Raw genomic sequence first — 19,769 nt, forward strand, 5'->3', positions numbered from 1 at the left:
CAATGGGGAGAAAATGTGCTATGATGCATGCAAAGCATAGTAACAAAATTCATCTACAAACACTAGGAAAACCTATTGTTTGCTGAAGTGTTTTCTTCCTCCTACCGTATTGGACTCCTCGAGGCCTCGAGTCCCCCGGCTCCTAACAAGGGGGGCCCATGAGTGCAAGGCCCTCTATCTCCCCGAGAGTATCCAGGGCAGGAACTCAGCCTCTTCCAAAGCTCAGCAATGACGTCATAGCTGGCAGGTTGCTGCTTGCTTCCTGTTACTGTTTCCCAATTGCTCTCCACACCATGCGAGCAGATCCAGCCCATGAGAAGTTCCCCAGCAGTAAGGCAGCACAGCAACCCCACTTCGGAGTGCCTGGGGTCGACTGCAGACACTTAGGTTGGCAGAAATGGACACGCTCCAGCCTCCGAGCAGAGGCTTTGGAGGAGCTGGTGCTTACGGATGTTGCGAGAGTGCGGACCTGAAGTGTACTCCAAAGTTCCTCTGGTGCAGGCTGGCTGCCTGGTGCTGAGAGAGGAGAGCCTGTAAGAGATGAGGAAAGAGGCTTGTCTTGCGGGGGGGGGGGGATCCTCTTAAACAGGACAGAGGAACCCAATCCTCCTCTTTTCACGATGCCTGCGAGATGACAGCTCTGCTCTGCCCTGCTGCTCACACTCTCCATGATGTGCCACCTCGATACAGACTGGAAAGCAACAGGGCCACCTCACCCAGGACTGGAACCTGAGTCCATGGCAGCAAACAATCCCTTTGCTTTCACAGGCTCACCACCTCAGATACTTCACAGTGGGAGAGGGGACCCACGAAGGGGAATTAGGCAACGTGAGGTCCACTTCAGGGGAACCCGTGCTCCTTGCTCTTTGTCCCTCCATCCTGGGAACGTGGAGAGCTGAAATGGGCCCTGGTGGGAAGGACAGCCCAGGAGACACTGCCCGCAGCCCTCATGCCCACAGCTTCGACGCCAGCCTTCCTGGGCTCGGCCTGCCTCTGCCTCCCCGTCAGTTCCACGCTCAGCTTCTCCCCCATTTCAGCTCCGGCCCTCCCAGGCCCCTCTGCAGGTCACGCCCTCCACAGACCAGCTCCAGCCAGTAAAATAATGAATCATAAACTTTATTTCAAAATGTAAACGTCACTAAACATGCATACATGTTAAAACAATAAAATTTACAATTTCATTAATTTTTTTTCTTTTTGCATAGGACATCATTACAATATAGAATCTATGCCTTACAAAATACATACAAAGTTTTCTTTCAGCAAGCCAAGGCCAGATTGGGAGCTGTACAACTGTAATACTTCACTGTAGTGATCCAGGAAAAATGAAAGGTGGCCTTTGGAAGCATGGTGGGGAGCTGGTTAAAAAGAAACAAGTCTTACAGAGAAAGAAAATGTGAACTTGATGGAAAGGGTCTTGGACCCTTGGATTCTGCCTTGGGATTTTGGCAAAGGATTCCAGATAAGCCCCACCGACGGCTCTGGATGTTCCAGAAGGGGTTGCCTGGGTGTAACCAATCCAACTACGACTGCAAAGCCCCAGAGCTGCAGCAAGCCCTGATCGGGATGAGGTCCCCAGCACTGTGTACCCGCAGGCTGGGTAAGTCTCAGACCCAGAAGCAGGCAGGAACAGGCCCCACGGTCAAGATACCCTGTGGGTCTGAGCCACAGTGGGAAGCAGCCTCCTTCTCCTTTGCGGATGTCTGGCAACCGCAGGGAGGAATCCTCCAAGTCCAGGCTGTGGGCTCTCCGGGATGGACTTCTCAGAGACACTCAGCTCATGCACTAGGCTTCCAAAGGCGTGTGCACAGCAGCCTATCAACAGGTCCCTGAGGAAGACATCAGGGAGGCCAGGGCTCCAGAGCCCCAGGAGCTGTGTCCGGGAGCACACCTCACGAAAGAGGAGGCTCTCTCCCATCCTCTTTGTTTCTAAATAAAAGAAGTGAATTTTAAAGCTGTACGAGAACAGAAAAGGTTGGGGAGGACCAGGGGGCTGCGCTGCAAGTCCGGCAGCTCCGTAGGGGTCAGCAGAAACCAAGGGTGGCCTCCCTCCCCTGTGGTGACCGGGAACACCAAGTCTACTCTTCCGAGTGGCGAGGGCCGGGCTGGCCACTCCCTCAGCGGTGCTCAGGCGTTACTCAGTAGTAAGCTGGATTGTGCATCCCAATTCTGGTCCAAAGTTCTCTGGAATGTGGCCAGGACAAACCCTGGAAAGCTTCCGAATCAGGAAAGTCAGTCAGAGGACCTGGACCTTCTGGGCCATCCAGATTCAAAAACCCATCAGCCCACATCTGGATTTTTAGCTTGGGAAGAATAAGGGTCACCAAGAATCACACGTGGAAAAATTGGGCAGCAAAAGATGTAGGTGACCTGCAAAGCATTTCTTACTGATCACGATGTGACCAACACTTCATTCCTTAAAACCTTCCAGCACTGTGCCTTGGACTACATGACCTTTTAAAAACGGGTTAAAAAACTTCAGTGACACCTGTCGGAAGTTAAAATAATCAGCTTGCCTTGTAAACAAAGCCACAGCCAGGCGCTGAGGAGCGAGGCCACACTGTCGCCCAGCTCTTGTCTGCCCCGTGAGGGCACCCTGCCCAGTGGAGGCCCCAGGGGAAGCCCCAGAGGTGTGATGACCCTGCACACGCCATCCTAGCACCTGCTTCTGGCAAGAAAGAGGCTGGGTCTTCGGGACACTCTGGGCTGGGACCAGGAAGTCTTCATGGAGACAGTGGCTCTGCCACACCTCCCTTGGGGGTCAGCTGCCAGCCCTCTCTGCCCATCTCCACTCTGACCCATCCTCACTGGCATGAGCCATCGCCCAAGTCACAGTGAGGTCTGGGGTCACCGGTGTGTAGATGCTCACACCTGGAGGCTGCACCTTGGCAGCCTGCCCCAGTGCAGTGCCTCACAATGACTTGGAGGCTGGGATGGGGATCTTGTGCCTCAAGTGTCATGGATGGGAGGTACAGTGGGGTGCCATTAGGGCACCTCCAGCATCACACTCCCACCGAGGGCATCCCTGCCCATCACTACATAGCACCCATCAGAGAGGACCTCAGTGCCCTCTCCGTTTCTGTATGGCTGCAGGACTCAGGAGGCATTTGGGGAGCTGACCACTGTTCCCCCATATGGCTGACAGTGAGAGGGGTCTTGCTGTCTGGGACAGAGCTCCCTGATGGCTGGTCCAGAACCACTCTTAACCCTTTTGCAGTGGCTCTCTCTCTCCATCTAGGCACCCTTCATTGTGAGATTTCTGCTTCCCTGCCCCGCTAAAATTAAAGTCTACCCCCAAATGCAGGTTTGACTTGTCACTGATTTCCAGGAGCCCCAGGGGTTCCTTAATCCCACTTCCACCTGAAACTGAAACCCGCAAGCCTGACTACAAATCACAAACACGGAAGCCCCAGCAGCAGACCCAGGCTGGGAAGACACCCCACCTCAGAAGGCAGCCCTCCCTTCATGATGAGATGGAAACCTGCTCTGAGAACCCTTCCGCACGAGCCTGAGATTCGCTGGTTCCCCCACCCCCACCCCATGATGAGATGAATTAAAACCCAGATGATTCCCAGGGGTCCAGCCAGGTGCCTGGGGGACTCCCTCCAGGTACCATGTCCCCGTGTCCCAGGCCAGACCGAGACTGGAGGACTACACCCTGCCATTGAGGAGAGCCGCTCTGGGCGTGAAGACACAGTCTGCCAACACAGCCTGAGCCTGCATATTCTGTGTTAAGGCAACGTTACCCTTCCATCTGTCCGACGGAACCGCCCTGGGTCGCTGAGAGCAAAGTTAAATTAAGTGCTTTCTTTGGAAACAGCCTACGCCCACTCGCCCTCCCCCACCCCCCATCCCACTCTAAGACAAACCAGCTCTTTCTTTTATTCCAAGGTGACGGGTTTAGAGTCCTTTCCCCCTTCCCATGCGGAGACAATGCAGAGTTTGAAGCCTCCTTCTGGGATGCTGCGGGCAGATCACAGGAGACTGGGCCCGTGCGGAACGCTCTGTGGCCTCTGGAGGACACGGCTCCCTCTCCTGCCCTCAGAAGCATAGATGTGGGTGCACCAAAGGACTTTGGAATAAAATTCCTGAACCTGGAATGTAAATTCCTGAGACGTGAAATGTGTCAGAGCGTGGCTTTCTCTGCTTCACACAGAAACGACATTGGGAGGGACCTCACTTTGGAACTGGGCGTGAAGGTGAAGACCGTCACACCCCAAGCACCCAGGGCTCTCTTCATTCAAGGTCCCTACCATATACTCCATTCGCTCTCCCAGACTAAATGCATGTGAGCTGGGCGGCCGCAGGGCCCCACAGCACCAGGACGGCCAGCCCTGTGCCCAACCACACAATCCCACCCCCAAACCCCACCCACAGCATAATCAAGCCACAGCCTAACTGGGTACCCACCACTCCACAACGCAGAAGCCACGCACGCCACCAGCCACTCCCACCCGACACGCAGTGGAGCCACAGTGGGCACCTGGAGCGCCACAGATGGACGGTGCCAACCGCAAAGCCGCTGCACACAGATGCCCAGGCTGGGTGGGGTCCCAGGCTTTCTGTGCAGCACCACACACAGTGTGAGCGATGGGGCCGAAGTGGAAGGCTACAGCCAAGGCACTCCGGACCCGGGAGCCGGTGCACGGCCCTCCGAGTCCCAAGGGTCGTTCCTCCTCATCGAGATGAGGTCTCTGCAAGACACCCAGTCCTTCCTTATAACACTTGCGTGTACACACACACACACACACAAACACACACACACACTCTGCGGCCTTGTGTGTGCAGGCCTTAACTCTTCAGAGCAATGGAAGGCAGCGCCTGAGCCATGGGGAGCTGGGATGGACCCTCCAGGGGTCCCGGGAGCTCTGTGGAGCATGGCCTCACTGCCCTGGCCCAGGGTCCTTAGCCAGCCCCGGCTGGGACTGCAGGCCACAGGCCTCAGCTCTCCGCTTCTCTACTATGGAGAGGTGCTGGGGGGCGGGCAGAAGTCTGAGACAGGGAGAAGCGATGCAGGCGTCTGCACTGGGGACATGGAGGGTCTGAGAGAGGCATTCTCCTCGGCTTTCCGGCTGGAGTCCTCGGAGAGAAAACGGATGGCACACTCTCCACAGAGACCTGTGACACGCTGCATCGCTGCTGAAAAAGGACAGTCCAGCTTCCGCTCTGCTGCCCTCGGGCAGCCTCCGAGCAGCGCTGACTGACTGACTGACGTGGGGCATCACCGGCTGTACAGAGGGACCTCCCCAGCCACCGTGGATGGAGAGGTCAGCGAAGACACACCAACACCCAACACCGGCATTCCCAGCTCTCACTTTCCCGGGAAAGCACGGAACAAAGGTGAGGGGAGCCCGTCTCCTGGAGGCCTTCGGGTGCGATGGTCTCTGCTTCCAGTTGCCTGTGGCCTGGGGAGAGGCCTTGGAGGGTGGGGAGACGGCAAGACCAGCAGGCAAGGCAGGGGCCTCTCTCCGCAGCCCTCCAGGTGGAGTCCGGGTTAAGGCATCCCTCCGAGGTGGTCTGTCCCTCGGGCCCCTGCGCGTCCTGAGCCGGGCCCCGGGCTAGGTTAGAGGCCTGGAGGTGGGCAGGAAGGGGATCGGGCCTTGCCACTTGCATCAGTGACCACGTCTGAGGCCAACGACCGACCCAGGACAGGACACGAGTCACCTGCTCTGTCCCTGTGTTCCCAAACGCGGTGGAAAACTCCAGAGTGCAAATCTATGTACAGAGTAAGGCGCAGGAAGGGACGCCCCGCTGACCTCGTGGAACTTGTCCATCCCTGAGTACGGGGTCAACACCACTCAATTTCAACTTCGTGGCTGTCACGATTTGTGCAATTTGTGGATGGTGGGGTGTTGGGTTGTTTTTTTTTTTTTTTTTGGAAAAAAGAATTTTTTTTTTTACAAACTGACATTGACACCTGAGGTGAAGAAAAGTGTTTTTCATGGACTTTTCATCAAGTTCGCACTCTGCTTTCTTAGTACAAAAGGAAGGGGCAGGGCCTGACGCGAGGAGGAAGAGGAGGAGGAGGAGAGCGGCTGCTCATGGCTGTGGTCGGCGGGGTCCCGGGTCCCGGGTCCCGGGCGCTGCGGCCGCACTCAGGGCGAGCTGGCCGGGCTGACGGCCGGGCTGCTGGCGTCGGAGCGGCTGTAGTCGCTGAGCGAGCCGGTCCGCGAGCCCCCGCTGCGCCGCTGCAGCATGCCCGGGTGGAAGTTGGCGTGGCGCCGCGCGTGCTTCGTCAGGTGGTCGCTGCGCATGAAGCGCTTCTCGCAGATCGGGCAGCTGAACTTCTTCTCGCCCGTGTGCGTGCGGTAGTGCCGCGCCAGCTCGTCGGAGCGCGCGAACTTCTTGTTACACTCCTGCCAGCTGCAGGCGAAGGGCCGCTCACCTGTGGGGACACGGGACAGGGCACAGCATCAGTCCCGGCACGACCCCATGCCCGGGCCTCCGGCATCCCGCCCCCTCGTCCCGGGCCCCTCCCTGCCTCCCTCAGGCCGCCCAGCGGTCCCCACCTCTCCCCACGCGCCTCTCGGCCACCCCACTTATCACCCAGCGCCCCATACTTTATCTCTGCCCTCTCTTGTAGCAAATCCAGCAAGGCAGAGGTGAGGCGTCACACCCTCTTACTGCACACCCTGCAGGGGACACAGAGGACAGCTCCAGGATGCACAGGAAGTGGCAGGAGCCAGGCCGCAGTACCCCAACCCGAGCCTCTAGCCACAATCCCGACCTCCTAAGTCTCTTGTCTGCATCATGGGGGTTGGGGGATGTCACAGGACACATTCTCCAGGGCCTGAGGCTGGACAACCCGGCACCCTGCTGCTCCTTTTCCACTGGGGCCCCAACACGGCAGCCACCAAGGGCTGCTGAGGAGGCCACACCAGGTTCCAGCTGAGCCCAGCACGGTGGCCTGGAAACCCTCCGAGGGGCCCAGAGAGAAGGGAGCACACAGGAGGGTGGGAGGTGAGAGAGGGGAGCCACAGTCAGGACCCCAAGTCTTCCTTCTCCCTTTGCTCGGACCGCAGGAGAGGCCAGCACTCACCCTGGCAAATTCTGAACCATAAAACATGACATGAGTTGCTCGAGGAGAACAGAGCAGGGGGGCCTGTGTCCCCCCAGAATGCAGCCTTCCAAGCAGTGGCTGTGTAGCCACCCTTCTTAGCTGGTCTTCCTCTGTCTCCTTCGAGGGCCCCTAAAGCAGACTTCTAGCCCTACTGGGTGGCCCACCTATGCCATCTACCTCAGAAACACGATCTCAAACAGCCACAGACATCCCAGGATGGCCCGATGGCCAAGGAAAATCAGCAACACCCAAGGAAAAACAGAGCAACCAAACCAACACCAGAGAAGCGTGAAGCCAGGAAGAGCGTTAGGAAGAACCTAAAAACTCTAATTAGTGTCCTCAGAGAAGCTGAGACACAATCTGATGCATAAAGCAAAGAGGAGGAAGCTTAGAGAAACAAAAAACAGCATGTAGAATAGGAAAACATCACTGCGCAAACAAAAAGTACACTGAAAAAGTTGCAAATATAAACAAGAAAATATTCCAGAAACTAGAAGCCTCTGGAAAGTTCTAGAACTCTGTGGACATTGCAGTCTTCTGTCTCCTCTTCTTGCTGAGGCAGGGTGCCTTACGGGGCTGTATTTGGGGTTCTCGTTAATCCCAACATCGAGGGAAGGGTATTGGTGGCCATCACTGTCACCTAAATCTATCTGACAGTCCACAGACAGAAAAGGCTGAAAGTTGAAATCCGTTGGGGATTAATCTAGGGAATATCTAACAGCAGGTGTGGAGTAGGAAAGCAAAATAAAGCACAGTGTAAGAAATTACCAAAGTAGTAACAGCATCTATCAGAGTAAAAATTAAGAAGGAAAAGAAAACTAAAATAAAAAACACACTAATATGGCCGGGGCAAGGAAAGAGGGGCCTGATGCAGGAATTTTTGCCAAAATAAAACACCAAATAAAACCAGCGACCCTAAAACTTCACTGAGGAGGAGGAGAGACATCAATGCTGGATTTTCCGTGAAGGATGAATCCGATTTCTCCTCGCTCCCACTGGGTGCTCACAGGCAGGGCCACAGGACATCTCCTTTACATGTCACCTATTTCAGTTAAAAAAAAAAAATCCTGAGAACTGTGAAGCCAGAAAAATGGGTGAAAAGTGAAGGGAAGCCGGGTGTAGGGAGCCAGCACTTGAGAGCCGAGGCAGGAGGATCGCCCAGAGTTAGAGGCCAGCCTGGGCTACACAGTGAGACTCTGTCTTGGAAGGTGAGGGAGGGAGGGAGGGAGATGGGTAAACGGATGGGAGGAAAGAGACAAAGGGAAACCCTAAGTCAAGGGCAAGGATGAAGCCTGGAAGTCCGCTGGATCACTGATCGGACCTCACGTCACAGGGACAAAATTCCAGGAGGACAGTGACTATGCATCACAGGGTACCATCAGCACGGTGGACAAGCTTCGGGACGAGAGAGCACTCTGCTATTCCTTGTTTAGAAGAAAAAAAAGAGGCAGTAAGAAACTCCAAGATAAAATAAAGACCCACAAGAAAGCTGAGGTCCAATTAGAGGCAAACGATAGGGCGATGATGATGTGCGTCCATGAGGAGGGCCAGGCCAAGCACTGTGGGACAAGGGCTCGAGGCTTCGTCCTTGCCAGGGTCCTTCTGCTCCCACCCCAGGCAGCAGGGTGTGACACAGTTCTACACGGGCAGCTAACAGGGAGGGTGCGGAGAGCTGCGGCACCTGCTTGGGCGGGCTGCCGGTGTGGCACAGCCTGAGAGGAGGGAAGCCGAGTCCCGGGTGCAGGATCAGGACCCTGACAGAGGCACGCCTCCCGTTCCAGTCTCCTTTCCTGGCCTGGCCTATCTCAGGAGAGCTAATAGCCAATAAACTGGTCTACAAACAGCAGTTATGATTCACACTAGCAAGGAACTCAGTCTGGCTGGGTGGCCCCTGGGTGGCAACATTTTAGTGGCACCCAAGAGATAATGGGTACGGGAAGGGACACCAGAAAACAGCACACTTTCACTTGCACTTTCAGTGAGGTCCCCAAGGAGCACCAGCTCATGTGGGTTACATCCATTAAAGTTTACTATGAAGTCTTAAACCGAGCACACACTCCAGAGCTGTCCAGAGGGATGATGTCATTACACACGGTGCACTGTCTGGAATATTCCATTGTGCCCTTTGGAAGAAAGACGGGTAAACAATGTCACCGTTATGCAAACAGCTTTGATCTCAGGGTCCCCTGAAAGGGTGTCATTCTGGTCCTCACTTGCAATCCAGGCTGTTCTGGGGACTGACCTCAGGGTGGTGTGGCTGAGCTAAGGAAGCACAGGCAAGGACAGGAGGAGGGTGGGGTGCACAGGCTGAGCCTGAACCCCCCCCCCCCAGTGCACAGGAAGCCGCGGGACTAAGAAGCCGGAGTCCCCTTGATAGATTTAACTCCTGCATCTGCCCCCTCCTGCACATGTGATAAGGAGGCTGCCCCTTCCCAAAGACAGAGCTAGGTCTGGCTCAGAAGAGGAATGGGGGCGCTCTTACAGCACACTGGGGCTGCTTCTGACCCCAGGAGGACCAGCGAGCACAGCTGCGGGGTTGCTTGGGCTGGGAAATCCGGAGCACAGGACAGGATGAAGATCAGGCCTTGTGAAGAGCAGACTGGGTGAAAGGAAGGGGGGAGGCGGGGCTTGGCTTGTGAGGCTTTGGGTCTGCAGGGAGGAGGGGGAGGGATGCTGGGGGACCCTGCGGGGGGCTGGAGGTGGGGCCAGACCCTAACAGGACCCTGTGGGGGCTGGGGGGTCCTGATGGTGGGAGGGCAGAGACTGCAGGCCTGGTGAAGGCGGAAGAGGGCACCCGGGGCAGAGTGCACTCCCAGCCCACGGAGTGAAGCCCGGAGAGTGCGCGCAGGGCGTGTGGGGGTGCACAGGTGGAGGGGGTTGTGGCGGCGCCGGTGCCCGGGCAAGCAGGGCGCGCGGGCGGGCGGGGCAGGGCTGAGTGTGGGGCCGGAAGGTTACATAAATGTTCCCTGGCGCCGCCGCGAGGCCGCTGCGAACCCAGCAGGGCCCAGAACGATTGCCTCATCTTATCGGGAACACAGCGTCCCTGCTGCTCTTGCCCAAGCCACAGCCGGGAACGGCGCATTCTGCGGGCCAGCAGGAGAGGGACCGGCCAGGGTCTGTCCTCCGCCGCGGTCTGCACCCCAGCGAAGGGTGCATGCGTTTCCTGGCCGTCCTGCTCTTAGGTACAAAAGGCCTGTCTCACTATCACCTTCTTCAAGCGCAGCTTCCCAAACCGTCGGCCACCTGCCCCAAGGCGGGAGCCCCTAGAGGCTGCACCTGTACAGACCACGGTGCGTCTCTTTCTGCCGCCTCCTGCGTGCAACCTGGGGAGCTGTTGCTTTGCACTGTTACCCCAACGCCCAGCCCAGAGCAGCCATCTGGGACCAGGACAGCTGGCTGCCACCGCCTCCTACTTGGTCCCAGCAACGTGGCAGGTACCCGACTGACTCCCCTCTCTGGCAGGGGAAAGGGAGAGGACCCATCTCTGACCACAGTGTCCTGGGAAGGAAGATGGATCCATCAAGGCCACGGGGTGTCCCTGCTCACAGAACAGATCTCTCCAGAGGCACAAAGGATAAACGTGAGTGTGTCTCTAGGGGGATGGTGAGAGGCACTGCCCAAGGCCTGTACAAAGAAACCACTTCTCCAGAGTGCCCAGTCCCTGGTAGCTGCAACTCAGAGTAGGTTCTGTCAACAGACAGCTTTGCTCTGTGGGCACTGCCCTGGGGACATTTTCAGCTCCCAAACTCAAGACTGCTGTGTTCTGCAGTCTTGGGGAAGGCCTGTTTCCCTCCTGCTCTGGGGCGGCCCAGCAGATGGTCAAAACACCAAGGCTGATCCACTGCTGGCCTCTGCAGAGATCCAGGCACACATGTCCTCCCAGGTCGGGGGAACACCAGTGACGCCCCACAGACCTGACACACAGATGACCTGGGGAGGTAAGGCCAGCAGCAGATAGGCGCAGCCACTCAGCTGGGTGGTGGCAGAGCTGGAGCCACAGCTGGGGCCTCTCAAGCCCTAGGGTTCGCCGCCCCAGCCAGGGAGATGCCTGCTCCAAGGGGCAACCTTCCCCCCTCCCCTCTGTGGGGCTGCCCCTTCTCAGTTACTGTGAGCTGGTGAGTGAGGGCTCACTCCCACAGATACCTGCTTCACACACTATTAGTCCCCTGTGAGGGCTCTGGGGGTGTGGTCAGTGGGAGGAATGCCTGCTTGCAGAAGCTGCCTGTCCCCTGCCCCTGCTTTGGAGCACTCCAGCCTGGCACTGTTGCTGTGGGTTTCCCACTGCCGCTGCTCACACGGGTGCTCATGCAGCAGCATCAGGACACTGGAGGGACCTGGGCCTGGCCGGGCACCTGCAGGCACAGCCTCAGCACCCACTTTGGCCCAGTGCGTGTCTTCACATTTCTGCAACAGATGCAGAGATATTTTTTAAAGTATGCGTTTTTTGTGGTGGTTGTTTTGCTTGTGTTTTGGTATATAGTAACTTGAATATAAAATTTATACAGAAGCATAAACAAAACAGCCAGAAAAGCTCTGCAAATGAGGAAATGGCACTGAGGAATGGGGAACCAGAGGACCAGATCCTCAGCCTACTGTGGTGTCACCTAGGGACCAGCCAGTGGAGTGGGGGAGGAACAACAAAAGAAGACCCACAGACTGCCCACTGCACACCAGATGACGTGACACCTCCGCCCTGCAGGGGGTAGGAGGGGGTGATTGGATAGTACTCACAGAGAAGGCTGGAGCTATGCTTTGACCCCTACACCAAGAGAAATTCAAAATGGGATCCAACCATCACACGGTACCCATAAATATGCACAATTTTATGCATCTGCTAAGACTTTTATTAAAAATTAAAAATTATACATCCATCCAAGATTTAAATGTGAGAAATGAAACTACAGATGTCTAGGCGTAAAGTGTTCTATAATACTCGAAGTTCTTTCCACATGAACCAAAGTGCAGAAGCTATAAAAGACATAAATGTGACTGTGGAGAAGTATAAAACAATTTGTGGACAAAGCCATTATAGAAACAGGCAAAAGATAAATGGCAAACAATAAAAGTACATCATAACTCATGTCACCAAGGGCTGAGCTCCAACATGGAAGAAACTCACAGAAATGAGAAGACAACATAAAACAGAACAAGAGACAAAGGCCGTTCACAAAAGGCCAAGGCAAATGGCTCCCAACGCTAGAAAACATGTGCCACCTCCCCAACCAGGAGTTAAAGGAAATCACTGAAATGCAGCTTTCTGTCCAGCAGACTCTTGAGGCTTCGGGAAACAGGCTCTTGATACTTTGCTAATGGGAGTACAAATTGTTAAAAAGTTCCTTGCAGGGTGACTGTCAATACCTGGTAAAATCACAAACGACCATCTCCTTTGTGCAGGACTGGACTGTGGGTACCTTGTTCCACAAATACGCCAGGCACCTACAGATACACGCCTCATTCTTCAACACAGCAGAAGCTTGGAAAAACAGCTCCCAGTACTGTGCAACACCCATGCAAGGGAGCACTATGAAAAACAAGTAGGGGTGCCTCCAAACTGCTGTGGAGGATGCCCAAGCTGTACTGCCAAGTGAACAACCCAGGTCTCATTGGGTGTGGTGGCACATGCCTGTAATCCCAGCACTCGAGAGGCTGAGGCACAAGGATCACCATGAGTTCGAGCCAGCCTGGGCTATACAAGTGAGTCCAAAGGCAGCCTGCACTACACAGTAAGACCCCGTCTCAAAAAACAAAAAACAAAAACAAGAAAAACTCAAAGTAGGCCCAGCACAGAATGCACGGAGGGTGATCAGATGGGCAGGAAGATGTGTGCCCCTCCCCACCATGTGTGCAGACTCTCGGGGGACACTGGGAAGGACAGCAGGTAGGAGACAAGGAAAGCTGCAAGAATCTTCCCTGGGAACTGACCTTTCAGATTTTGAGGCCCACAAAAGTGCTACCGCATATTCGAACATTAGATTAAAAACAAAAACCAGCAAACTAGAAAATGTTCATTGTAATTGGTGCCAATCTAAGACTCAGACATTAGGATAGAGTGCCACGCAGCAGCAGGGCTTATGTGAGGCACTGAGTAGACAGATGGACAGACAGACAGGAAGGATTAAAAAGCAGACACTGAACACTCCCTGGGACCAGCCCCCCCCCCCCCCATCAGGCTTACACACTGCCCTTAAAACAGCGGTCCCCCGAGTGGGTTTTCTTCAGCCCACGGTGGCAGTAGTGGTGGTGGTGGGGGGGGGGGGTACTTAAAAGTATGAGGAACTCAGAAACAGCAACCAGCAACAAACTAATCCTCCCTTCTAGTAGACATACCTGGGGCAGGGTTCCAAGGCTCTGGGGCTCCTCGCTCCTGTCACCCAACAAGCTGTTCTACTGAAGGGGATCCCCGATAAAGGTTCAGCAGGTGACTTAGAACAGGTCAGACTTAAGGAAAGACAGCAAATAAGTACCCAGAAACAATTTACAGGGCAGCAGACCTGGACTGCAGATAAGGCCCCTCCTTATTCCAAACGCCTTGCTCCTGCCATTAAAAAGCCCTTCACGTACTGTACTGCAAACCAACCTGGGTGGGTGGGGCAGATGCTGGCAGCCCAGAACCCAGCCAGCCACCAGCCAAAGATCCCAAGGGCAAGGCAGGAGAGTCATCTGTCTACAGGTGCGGGCAGGAGTGGTCACCAGGGGAGCTGCAGACTTCTGGGAGAGGGTTTTCTCTTGGATAAAAACAGATAAGGAAGGAAAGAGGGAGGGCAGGAAGTGTGCAGGGTGGGGGAAGCAGGCCCAGGGTGGAAAAGCCTCTCTTTCCTATCTCTGGCAGGCCGTGCAGGGCTGTGATGCCTAGGGTGGCACCAGCCATCAGCAGGGCCGGGGGGGGGGGTCTGCTGGGAATGGACAAGTCCGACTGCCCCTTGCCATGAGTGAGCCCTCTGCTAACCTGACACTGCTCACACATTCCCTGCTTAAGAAGTAACACTCTCTAGGGTCATCTGGGCTCCCTGGCAGAAGGGGCAGCAAGGTGAGGTGGGCAAGGCATTCCCTTCCTCACCATTTGCCAGTGTGCACTGCCAGCCCCCAGCCCCCAACCTCCAAGTGTACACCTTGAGTTCTCTGGGTAATTCAGAGGCCCCTCTCTGCCTCTCTGACAACCACGGTACCCCACTTCCTCTTCCTGTGTCTCCCTCTCCCCTGACCCTCATTTCCTCCCTCTGCCCTCTCCCTGGGTGCCTCCCAGGTGGGTGCTGCCTGCAAGGGCCTGGATCCAGCTTGGTACACAGCTGGTGTAATGGCAAAAGTGGCCAAAGTACCCACAGCCACATGCTTGACTCTTCTCTGGGTGTGGGCCAGCGCATCCAATTGCCCGCCTGAGAGGTAGGACGGGAGGCATCAGTAAGGTCCACCTTCAAGCGAAGGCCGCTGAGTGGGTTTCTCCTAAAAAGGCATTTTCACGGGCCCTCCCCACGTGTGAACAGGAATCGCCACAGCACACTGCCCCCACTGGCCTGTCCTAGGAGGTGAGAACAGGAGAAAAGTGAACCGCAGCGAGGCTCAGCACTGACCACACTTGAGGGACCAGCCCCCTGGGTAGTGATGCCACCCTCTACGCCTGGGAGTGGGGGCCTCTGACTTCATAGGGAAGAGCTCCCCCACAGCCAGGCTGCAGCTTCTGGCCAGTTTCTAACTTCATGGTGGATAAGCACAGAGTAGGTGGCCTCCCATCAAGAGGGTAACCCTAGAGGGCCTAGAATATCTCTAGTGCCCGAGGGACAGGACCTCCTCATGTCCAGGAGAAGCTGGGCGGCTGCCCTAGGCCACACTCCAAGCCGTGGCGTAGGGGCCTACTGGCCAGCAGAGGCAGCCTCTGCCTCCGGATCCCAGGCAAACCCACCCCCTGTCCTATTCCAGGTAAATGCAGCAGGCTCTGGGCTCCAAGTTCCTTGGGGGAAAAAAGTGGTAGAAGCTTCCAAATGCGCAGAAAACAAAACCAAAAAACTACTACTCAAAGTTCATTTGATAATGTAAAGAAATCAGAATTACCATTCTGACCATGAGCCTGAACCTTTGGTTTCTAAAGGCCAAAGCCAAAAAAAAAAAAAAAAAGAAAAGAAAAAAAAAATCACATTAATCTGTCTTTTTTAGAAGAGCTGAACAGTGCTAGAAAATTCTGCTCCTGACACCCACCAAGGCCCAGGAAGCTCCCAAGGCCTCTCCTTCAGAAGCCTAGGTCCACTTATCACCGGATACTTGCAGTTACTGGAAACTTATTACCAGAATATTCCAGGAAAACCACTGTGTTCAAAATCCTCACGCACTGAAAGTCTTTTGAGGTGGGGAACCAGCAGCCCTGGCTCTGTCCCTCAGCCCAGCCTGCAGTATTCCAGTGACTTCTGAACCCTGTGTGGAAGGCCACCTCTCCTGGGAGACAAAGCCCAGCCCAGCCCTGTCCCAGGACTGCTCCCCGCCACCCCTAGAGTGTCAACACAATCCCTTCCTCCTTGCCTTCCTGCACGGCCCTCCAGTTTGCTCTGCCTTTTGCTGTCCTTGCCTGGAACAAGACACTAAAGGAGATGACCTGAGCCAGGAAGCCAGGAAGAGAAAAAGGCTGCTGGCCTCCGTGTCCTTCCCTGAGTTCCCAGAAGCCCAAAGTTTGAGTAGCCTGTTTGACAGCTTTGCAGGGTACTCCACCACCATGGCTATCGGGGTCTGCTGATGCCAAGACAGGGCTGGTGAAAGCTGGACAACCACCCAGACAGGAAGCCTGTCTTGTGCCCTGTCTGTCACCTGCAGGTCCCCGAAGCATGGGATGGGGGATCTGGTGCTCTCTGGTGTCACTGGAACCAGACTTCATCCACTGAGGGGCAGGGTGGACAAGGAGAGCCTGCCTGGCTGTCTGTGTCTAATGCCACGGATACTAGTGTTCCCCTAGCCACAGACAGGGCGGCTTACAGCCAGTCTCATTTAGCTGCACAGCAAAGCAAACAGACTACCAAGTGGCTGACCCCGCTGTGCACATGCATGCATGAAACGCGTAAAGCTATAAACTACAAAGCAGGGTTATGTGACTGTCTCTTCTGGCACTCCTGTGTTTTTCAGCTGGACTGATTGGGCAGTAAGAACATGGGTAACAATACAACAGGAATAGTCACATCTGCATGTACCACCAATCTCCGGTTCACAAGCAGGACACTTCCATAGAACCCACGCCCCTGACCTCTGATAAGGAAGTAGCACTGATTTGCACGCACTGGTACACTTGTCTGGAAGTGTTCCACATGCCAGGGATTTTATAAAGGTGCTTTCCCTCCTCCTGTTAAGAGTTATAAAACACATTTGAAAAATTTCCATTTCTAAGGTCCCCTTTAGAACAGCACTAATAAAATACCTATGATCTCTGCCAGCAGATTAGGTGCCACCACAGACAAGGGCTCCGGCGTACACATGTGTGTGTGTGCCCGCTCACATCATGTACCACGGGTGTTACAAATGGACCTACTCACTTTCATTCATCTTTTTACTAACAAAATTAATAAAAAGCTGCCCACTGGGACAGTCATGCGGATGTCACTTGTGTCGAGCTACCTGGCAGCATGACACGAATTACAGCCTCACTGTGAATGTGTTAAATGCACAGTGGAAGAAGACAGACCTAAAACCTGCCCGACTCCATCGAGAAGGCAATCTGCAAAGTGCAAACACATGAGGAGAGAAAACTTGCCAGAGGGGAGCGAGGTTGGGGACTGATGAAAGGGGGCTCAGGGCCGTCCCCCAGTGTGACAGAACTGTTCTGTGTAGTCCTGGAGCAGCAGACACAAGAATGCATCTGTAAAACTGAGGTCTAGCCAGGCACAGTGGCTGGCATCTGTAAGTCCCAGCCATTCAGGAGGTGAAAGCATCACAATGACGTGACTCCAAGCAGTCAAGCAGTCAGGACGAGTCTGAGCTATCCCGTCTCAGAAAGGAATAAAAGTTAGCACCAGGATACAGCTCTGTGCTAGAGTGCTTACTTAGCCCTGAGTTTGCACATTACGAAAAAGAAAATAAAGAAGAAATAACTTTTGGACTGTTCATCACTGTGCACAAATAATGTGCTTTGACTGTATAACATTTTATAAAAAAAAAAAAAAATCATCCAGGAAGTTGGGGGATCCCAGGATGGAGCTCAGACAGTGGCAAAAGACTCTCACCATACACAGACAAGTCACATGGCCAGGCTAAGAAACAGAGGAAACAGCGTTTTGATGGGAAACTATAAAACACAGAAAAGGAACCACAGGCCCGTAAGCAAGCTCGCTTTATGCAAGAGCAGGCACATGATTCTGTAACCACCTCACACACGCAGGGGCTGCACAAGCATGTGAGGGCCCTCGGGCAGCTGAGAGCCGGTGTCACACTGCTGGGGGGTGTAGGGGGACAGGTCAGCTGGAGGAGACGAAGACGCGCCCGTGGGCTGACCCCCATCTGGGGTCTCAGCGTGCTTTATTCGGTGTGCACAGGCAGCGAGAGGGAGAAGTCCTTACAGGCATGTGCTGCTCCAACAGGAGCACACACCCGCACTTCCTAGCTCTGAGCAGGGCTGGAAGCAGTGACAGCCCAGTGCAGAGGCACACTCTGCACTCAGGTTGTGGCTGCTAATAAGAGTTTTCCAGCGAAAAATAAGAGATTCCTTGGGGAACAGCTGATTCCAGAGCTGGGCCAAGGAAAATCCAAGTTGAGCCTTGGGTGTCTTGTAACAGCCAGGAAGTCAGGAAATAGACAAAAAAAAAATCAAAACGACGGGCATGTCAGAGGGACACAGGAGCTGGCCTGAAAGAGCTCCTGGCCAAGGTTGGGATATCTGAGCAATGTAAACAGCAGGACAGGTCATGCGGCTCTCATTCCTCCAGACTGAAGCGATGAGGTGGCCCTGCACCTCAAAAGCTAAAAACCCATCCCCATCGCAGGGAAGACATCAGACAACCGCAAACTCAGGAGCAATCTACAACGTGCTTGCCCAGTCCTCCTCAAAACTCCCAAGATCATGAAAACGCGAAGGTCTGAGAAGCCGAGAGGAGGCCAAGGAGACAGGACAGCTTCAGTTTAGGCCATGAACCGCAGACAGCCTGTCCTGCACACTTTTTGTGATCACCACCACAATGGCCGTGTGGCTTTACTTCTGAGTCACATGCCAACACCACTTCGACAGTGCCTAGGGCCGGCACCGACGGAACTGATAAAGAAAAAGTCCATGCCGGAGGAAGGGATTTCCGAGGCTCCCCAAATGCATTAGGAGCATCACAGAGCGGTCACTTTTGTCAGGTGCACTCTTCCCTCAGCAGTGACGCGTTTCCCACTGTGCAAGGCAGCCAGCCAGCAACGCGGCAGCCCCGGGCGAGTATCTGCTGTCTCAGGGCCCTCCTCTCCGTCTTGACCTGCACTGCTCAGGTAAAATGCTTCCTTCCCAACCCCTGCAGCTGGGGCTGTCTGTAAACCAGTTCTGCCCAGCGAACCCCGAAGAAGCACCAACTGCCTCCCCCTGATAAAGAGGGCCACAATCCCTTCACTCTGCCTCCCCTTCTTCCTGTCCGGATCATGGATCTGGTCCTGACGCTGTGGAAGCAGGTGCCACCAGGGGTTAACGATGGCCATCCCTGCACATCTGAAGAAAGAAAATGAGCTGGGTCCCTGGTGGCCTCCTGGGGCTGTGACACCTGTCCGGGACTACTGACCTCAGGACCTGGCCTAGAACCTTAGATCTGGGCCCTCTCCCTTCTCCACATGACTGTCTCCTTCTGAGCTGCCTTCAGTGCTTTCCAGAACGTCTCCTGGGTGTCGCTCTAGCCAATCCCCGAAAATGTCACTCTACAGGAGCCCAAGGAGGGTGACTGCCAACAAGGGCAGGGCCTCTCCTCCTTACCCCCCCCCCTCTGGTTCGTACCTTTCCCTCTCATCCTCCCTGGACCTCCCATGCTGAACCCTAAGCCAAACAGGAATTCCAGAGCAAGGCAAAGAGCACTCCCAGGTCCCAGTAAGGTAAAAGGACAAAGGTTAGGGGGACTGACAAGAAGAACTGGAACCTGGGAAGAAGAAAGATGGCGGAGAAAGTAGACACTGAGCCCTTCCATCCGCGCACAATGTGTCCCCTCGTGGGAAAGGAGCCTCGGCAGTGGTGGCGGGGTGCAGCGAGGCTACAGAGGGAGACCCTGAACACTAAGCTAAAAAGACAGTGTGCACACAGGGTCTGTACCCTGCGCAGAGGCCTGCCTGCCCGCCCGTGCCCATGGACACCTGCGATGACCAAACACGCTGGAAAGTAAAGACAGCAGGGAAAACAGGGCCAAAACAAAAACCCCAGCAGCGAAGTTGGAGGAGAAGGCTCTTTTCAGGAAAAGAGCAAAGCAGAATGAAATACAAACAAAAACACAAAGATGAGAGCAGCACAAGCAGCACGCCCAGGCGCCCCATATGCACCTCCCCTTGGAGCCCTGGGATAAGGCGCCAACCAGAAAACTCCTGAAGGGAACAGAGCCAGGCAGGTACCGAGGGTCAGGAATCAGAAGGGCTTCCCACAACAACGTCAGGGGATGGAGACAGCCCAGCCTTCAAAGCCTCGGGAGAAAACCACCCCAGCCGTGATCTGACACCCAGCCAAGCACGAGCCAAGTGTGAGACTAGAATGGTGCCATTTCCTGACAAGTAAGGCTCAAAGCCCTGCCTCCTTTGC

At 54.9% G+C, this 19,769-nt stretch overlaps 2 protein-coding genes across 8 annotated transcripts in view; one reads left to right on the forward strand and one right to left on the reverse strand.

Moving 5' to 3' along the window:
* Positions 1-1,095: 1,095 nt before the first annotated feature.
* Positions 1,096-19,769, reverse strand: part of Klf13 (KLF transcription factor 13) — a 44,517-nt gene continuing 25,843 nt past the window's right edge. The window contains exon 2 of the mRNA XM_063249855.1: positions 1,096-6,385. Coding sequence (XP_063105925.1) covers positions 6,096-6,385 — 290 coding nt within the window. The 3' untranslated portion in view covers positions 1,096-6,095. The remainder of the gene's footprint in view (positions 6,386-19,769) is intronic.
* On the forward strand, positions 9,380-13,062 carry LOC106028891 (uncharacterized). Of its 7 annotated transcripts, none has more exons than XR_001202532.3 (3): positions 9,380-9,508; positions 10,523-10,640; positions 11,566-13,062. XR_001202532.3 is itself a non-coding variant. In XM_013158733.3 (2 exons), exons 1-2 carry the CDS (start codon positions 10,020-10,022, stop codon positions 11,741-11,743), a joined length of 696 nt encoding a protein of 231 aa, XP_013014187.1. In that variant the 5' UTR covers positions 9,788-10,019; the 3' UTR covers positions 11,744-13,062. The 7 variants fall into 7 exon arrangements, 1 of the variants encoding a protein (XP_013014187.1); XR_010047915.1 differs by lacking the exon at positions 9,380-9,508 and adding an exon at positions 9,515-9,663; XR_010047914.1 differs by lacking the exon at positions 9,380-9,508 and adding an exon at positions 10,918-10,998 and having other exon boundaries at positions 9,779-10,640.

This window comes from Cavia porcellus, unplaced genomic scaffold (genome assembly GCF_034190915.1).
Source record: "Cavia porcellus strain 051 isolate PalLab524CR breed Dunkin Hartley unplaced genomic scaffold, mCavPor4.1 scaffold_6, whole genome shotgun sequence".
In the NCBI taxonomy this organism is placed as follows: Eukaryota; Metazoa; Chordata; class Mammalia; order Rodentia; family Caviidae; genus Cavia; species Cavia porcellus.

What these genes read in the sequence shown, in the direction of transcription:
- LOC106028891 (XM_013158733.3), top strand. Translation starts at nt 10,020, where the DNA reads ATGTTCCCTGGCGCCGCCGCGAGGCCGCTGCGAACCCAGCAGGGCCCA. An exon ending in CAGAGGCACAAAGGATAAAC is followed by an intron (nt 10,641 to 11,668) that starts GTGAGTGTGTCT and finishes GGTGTCACCTAG; the next exon opens with GGACCAGCCAGTGGAGTGGG.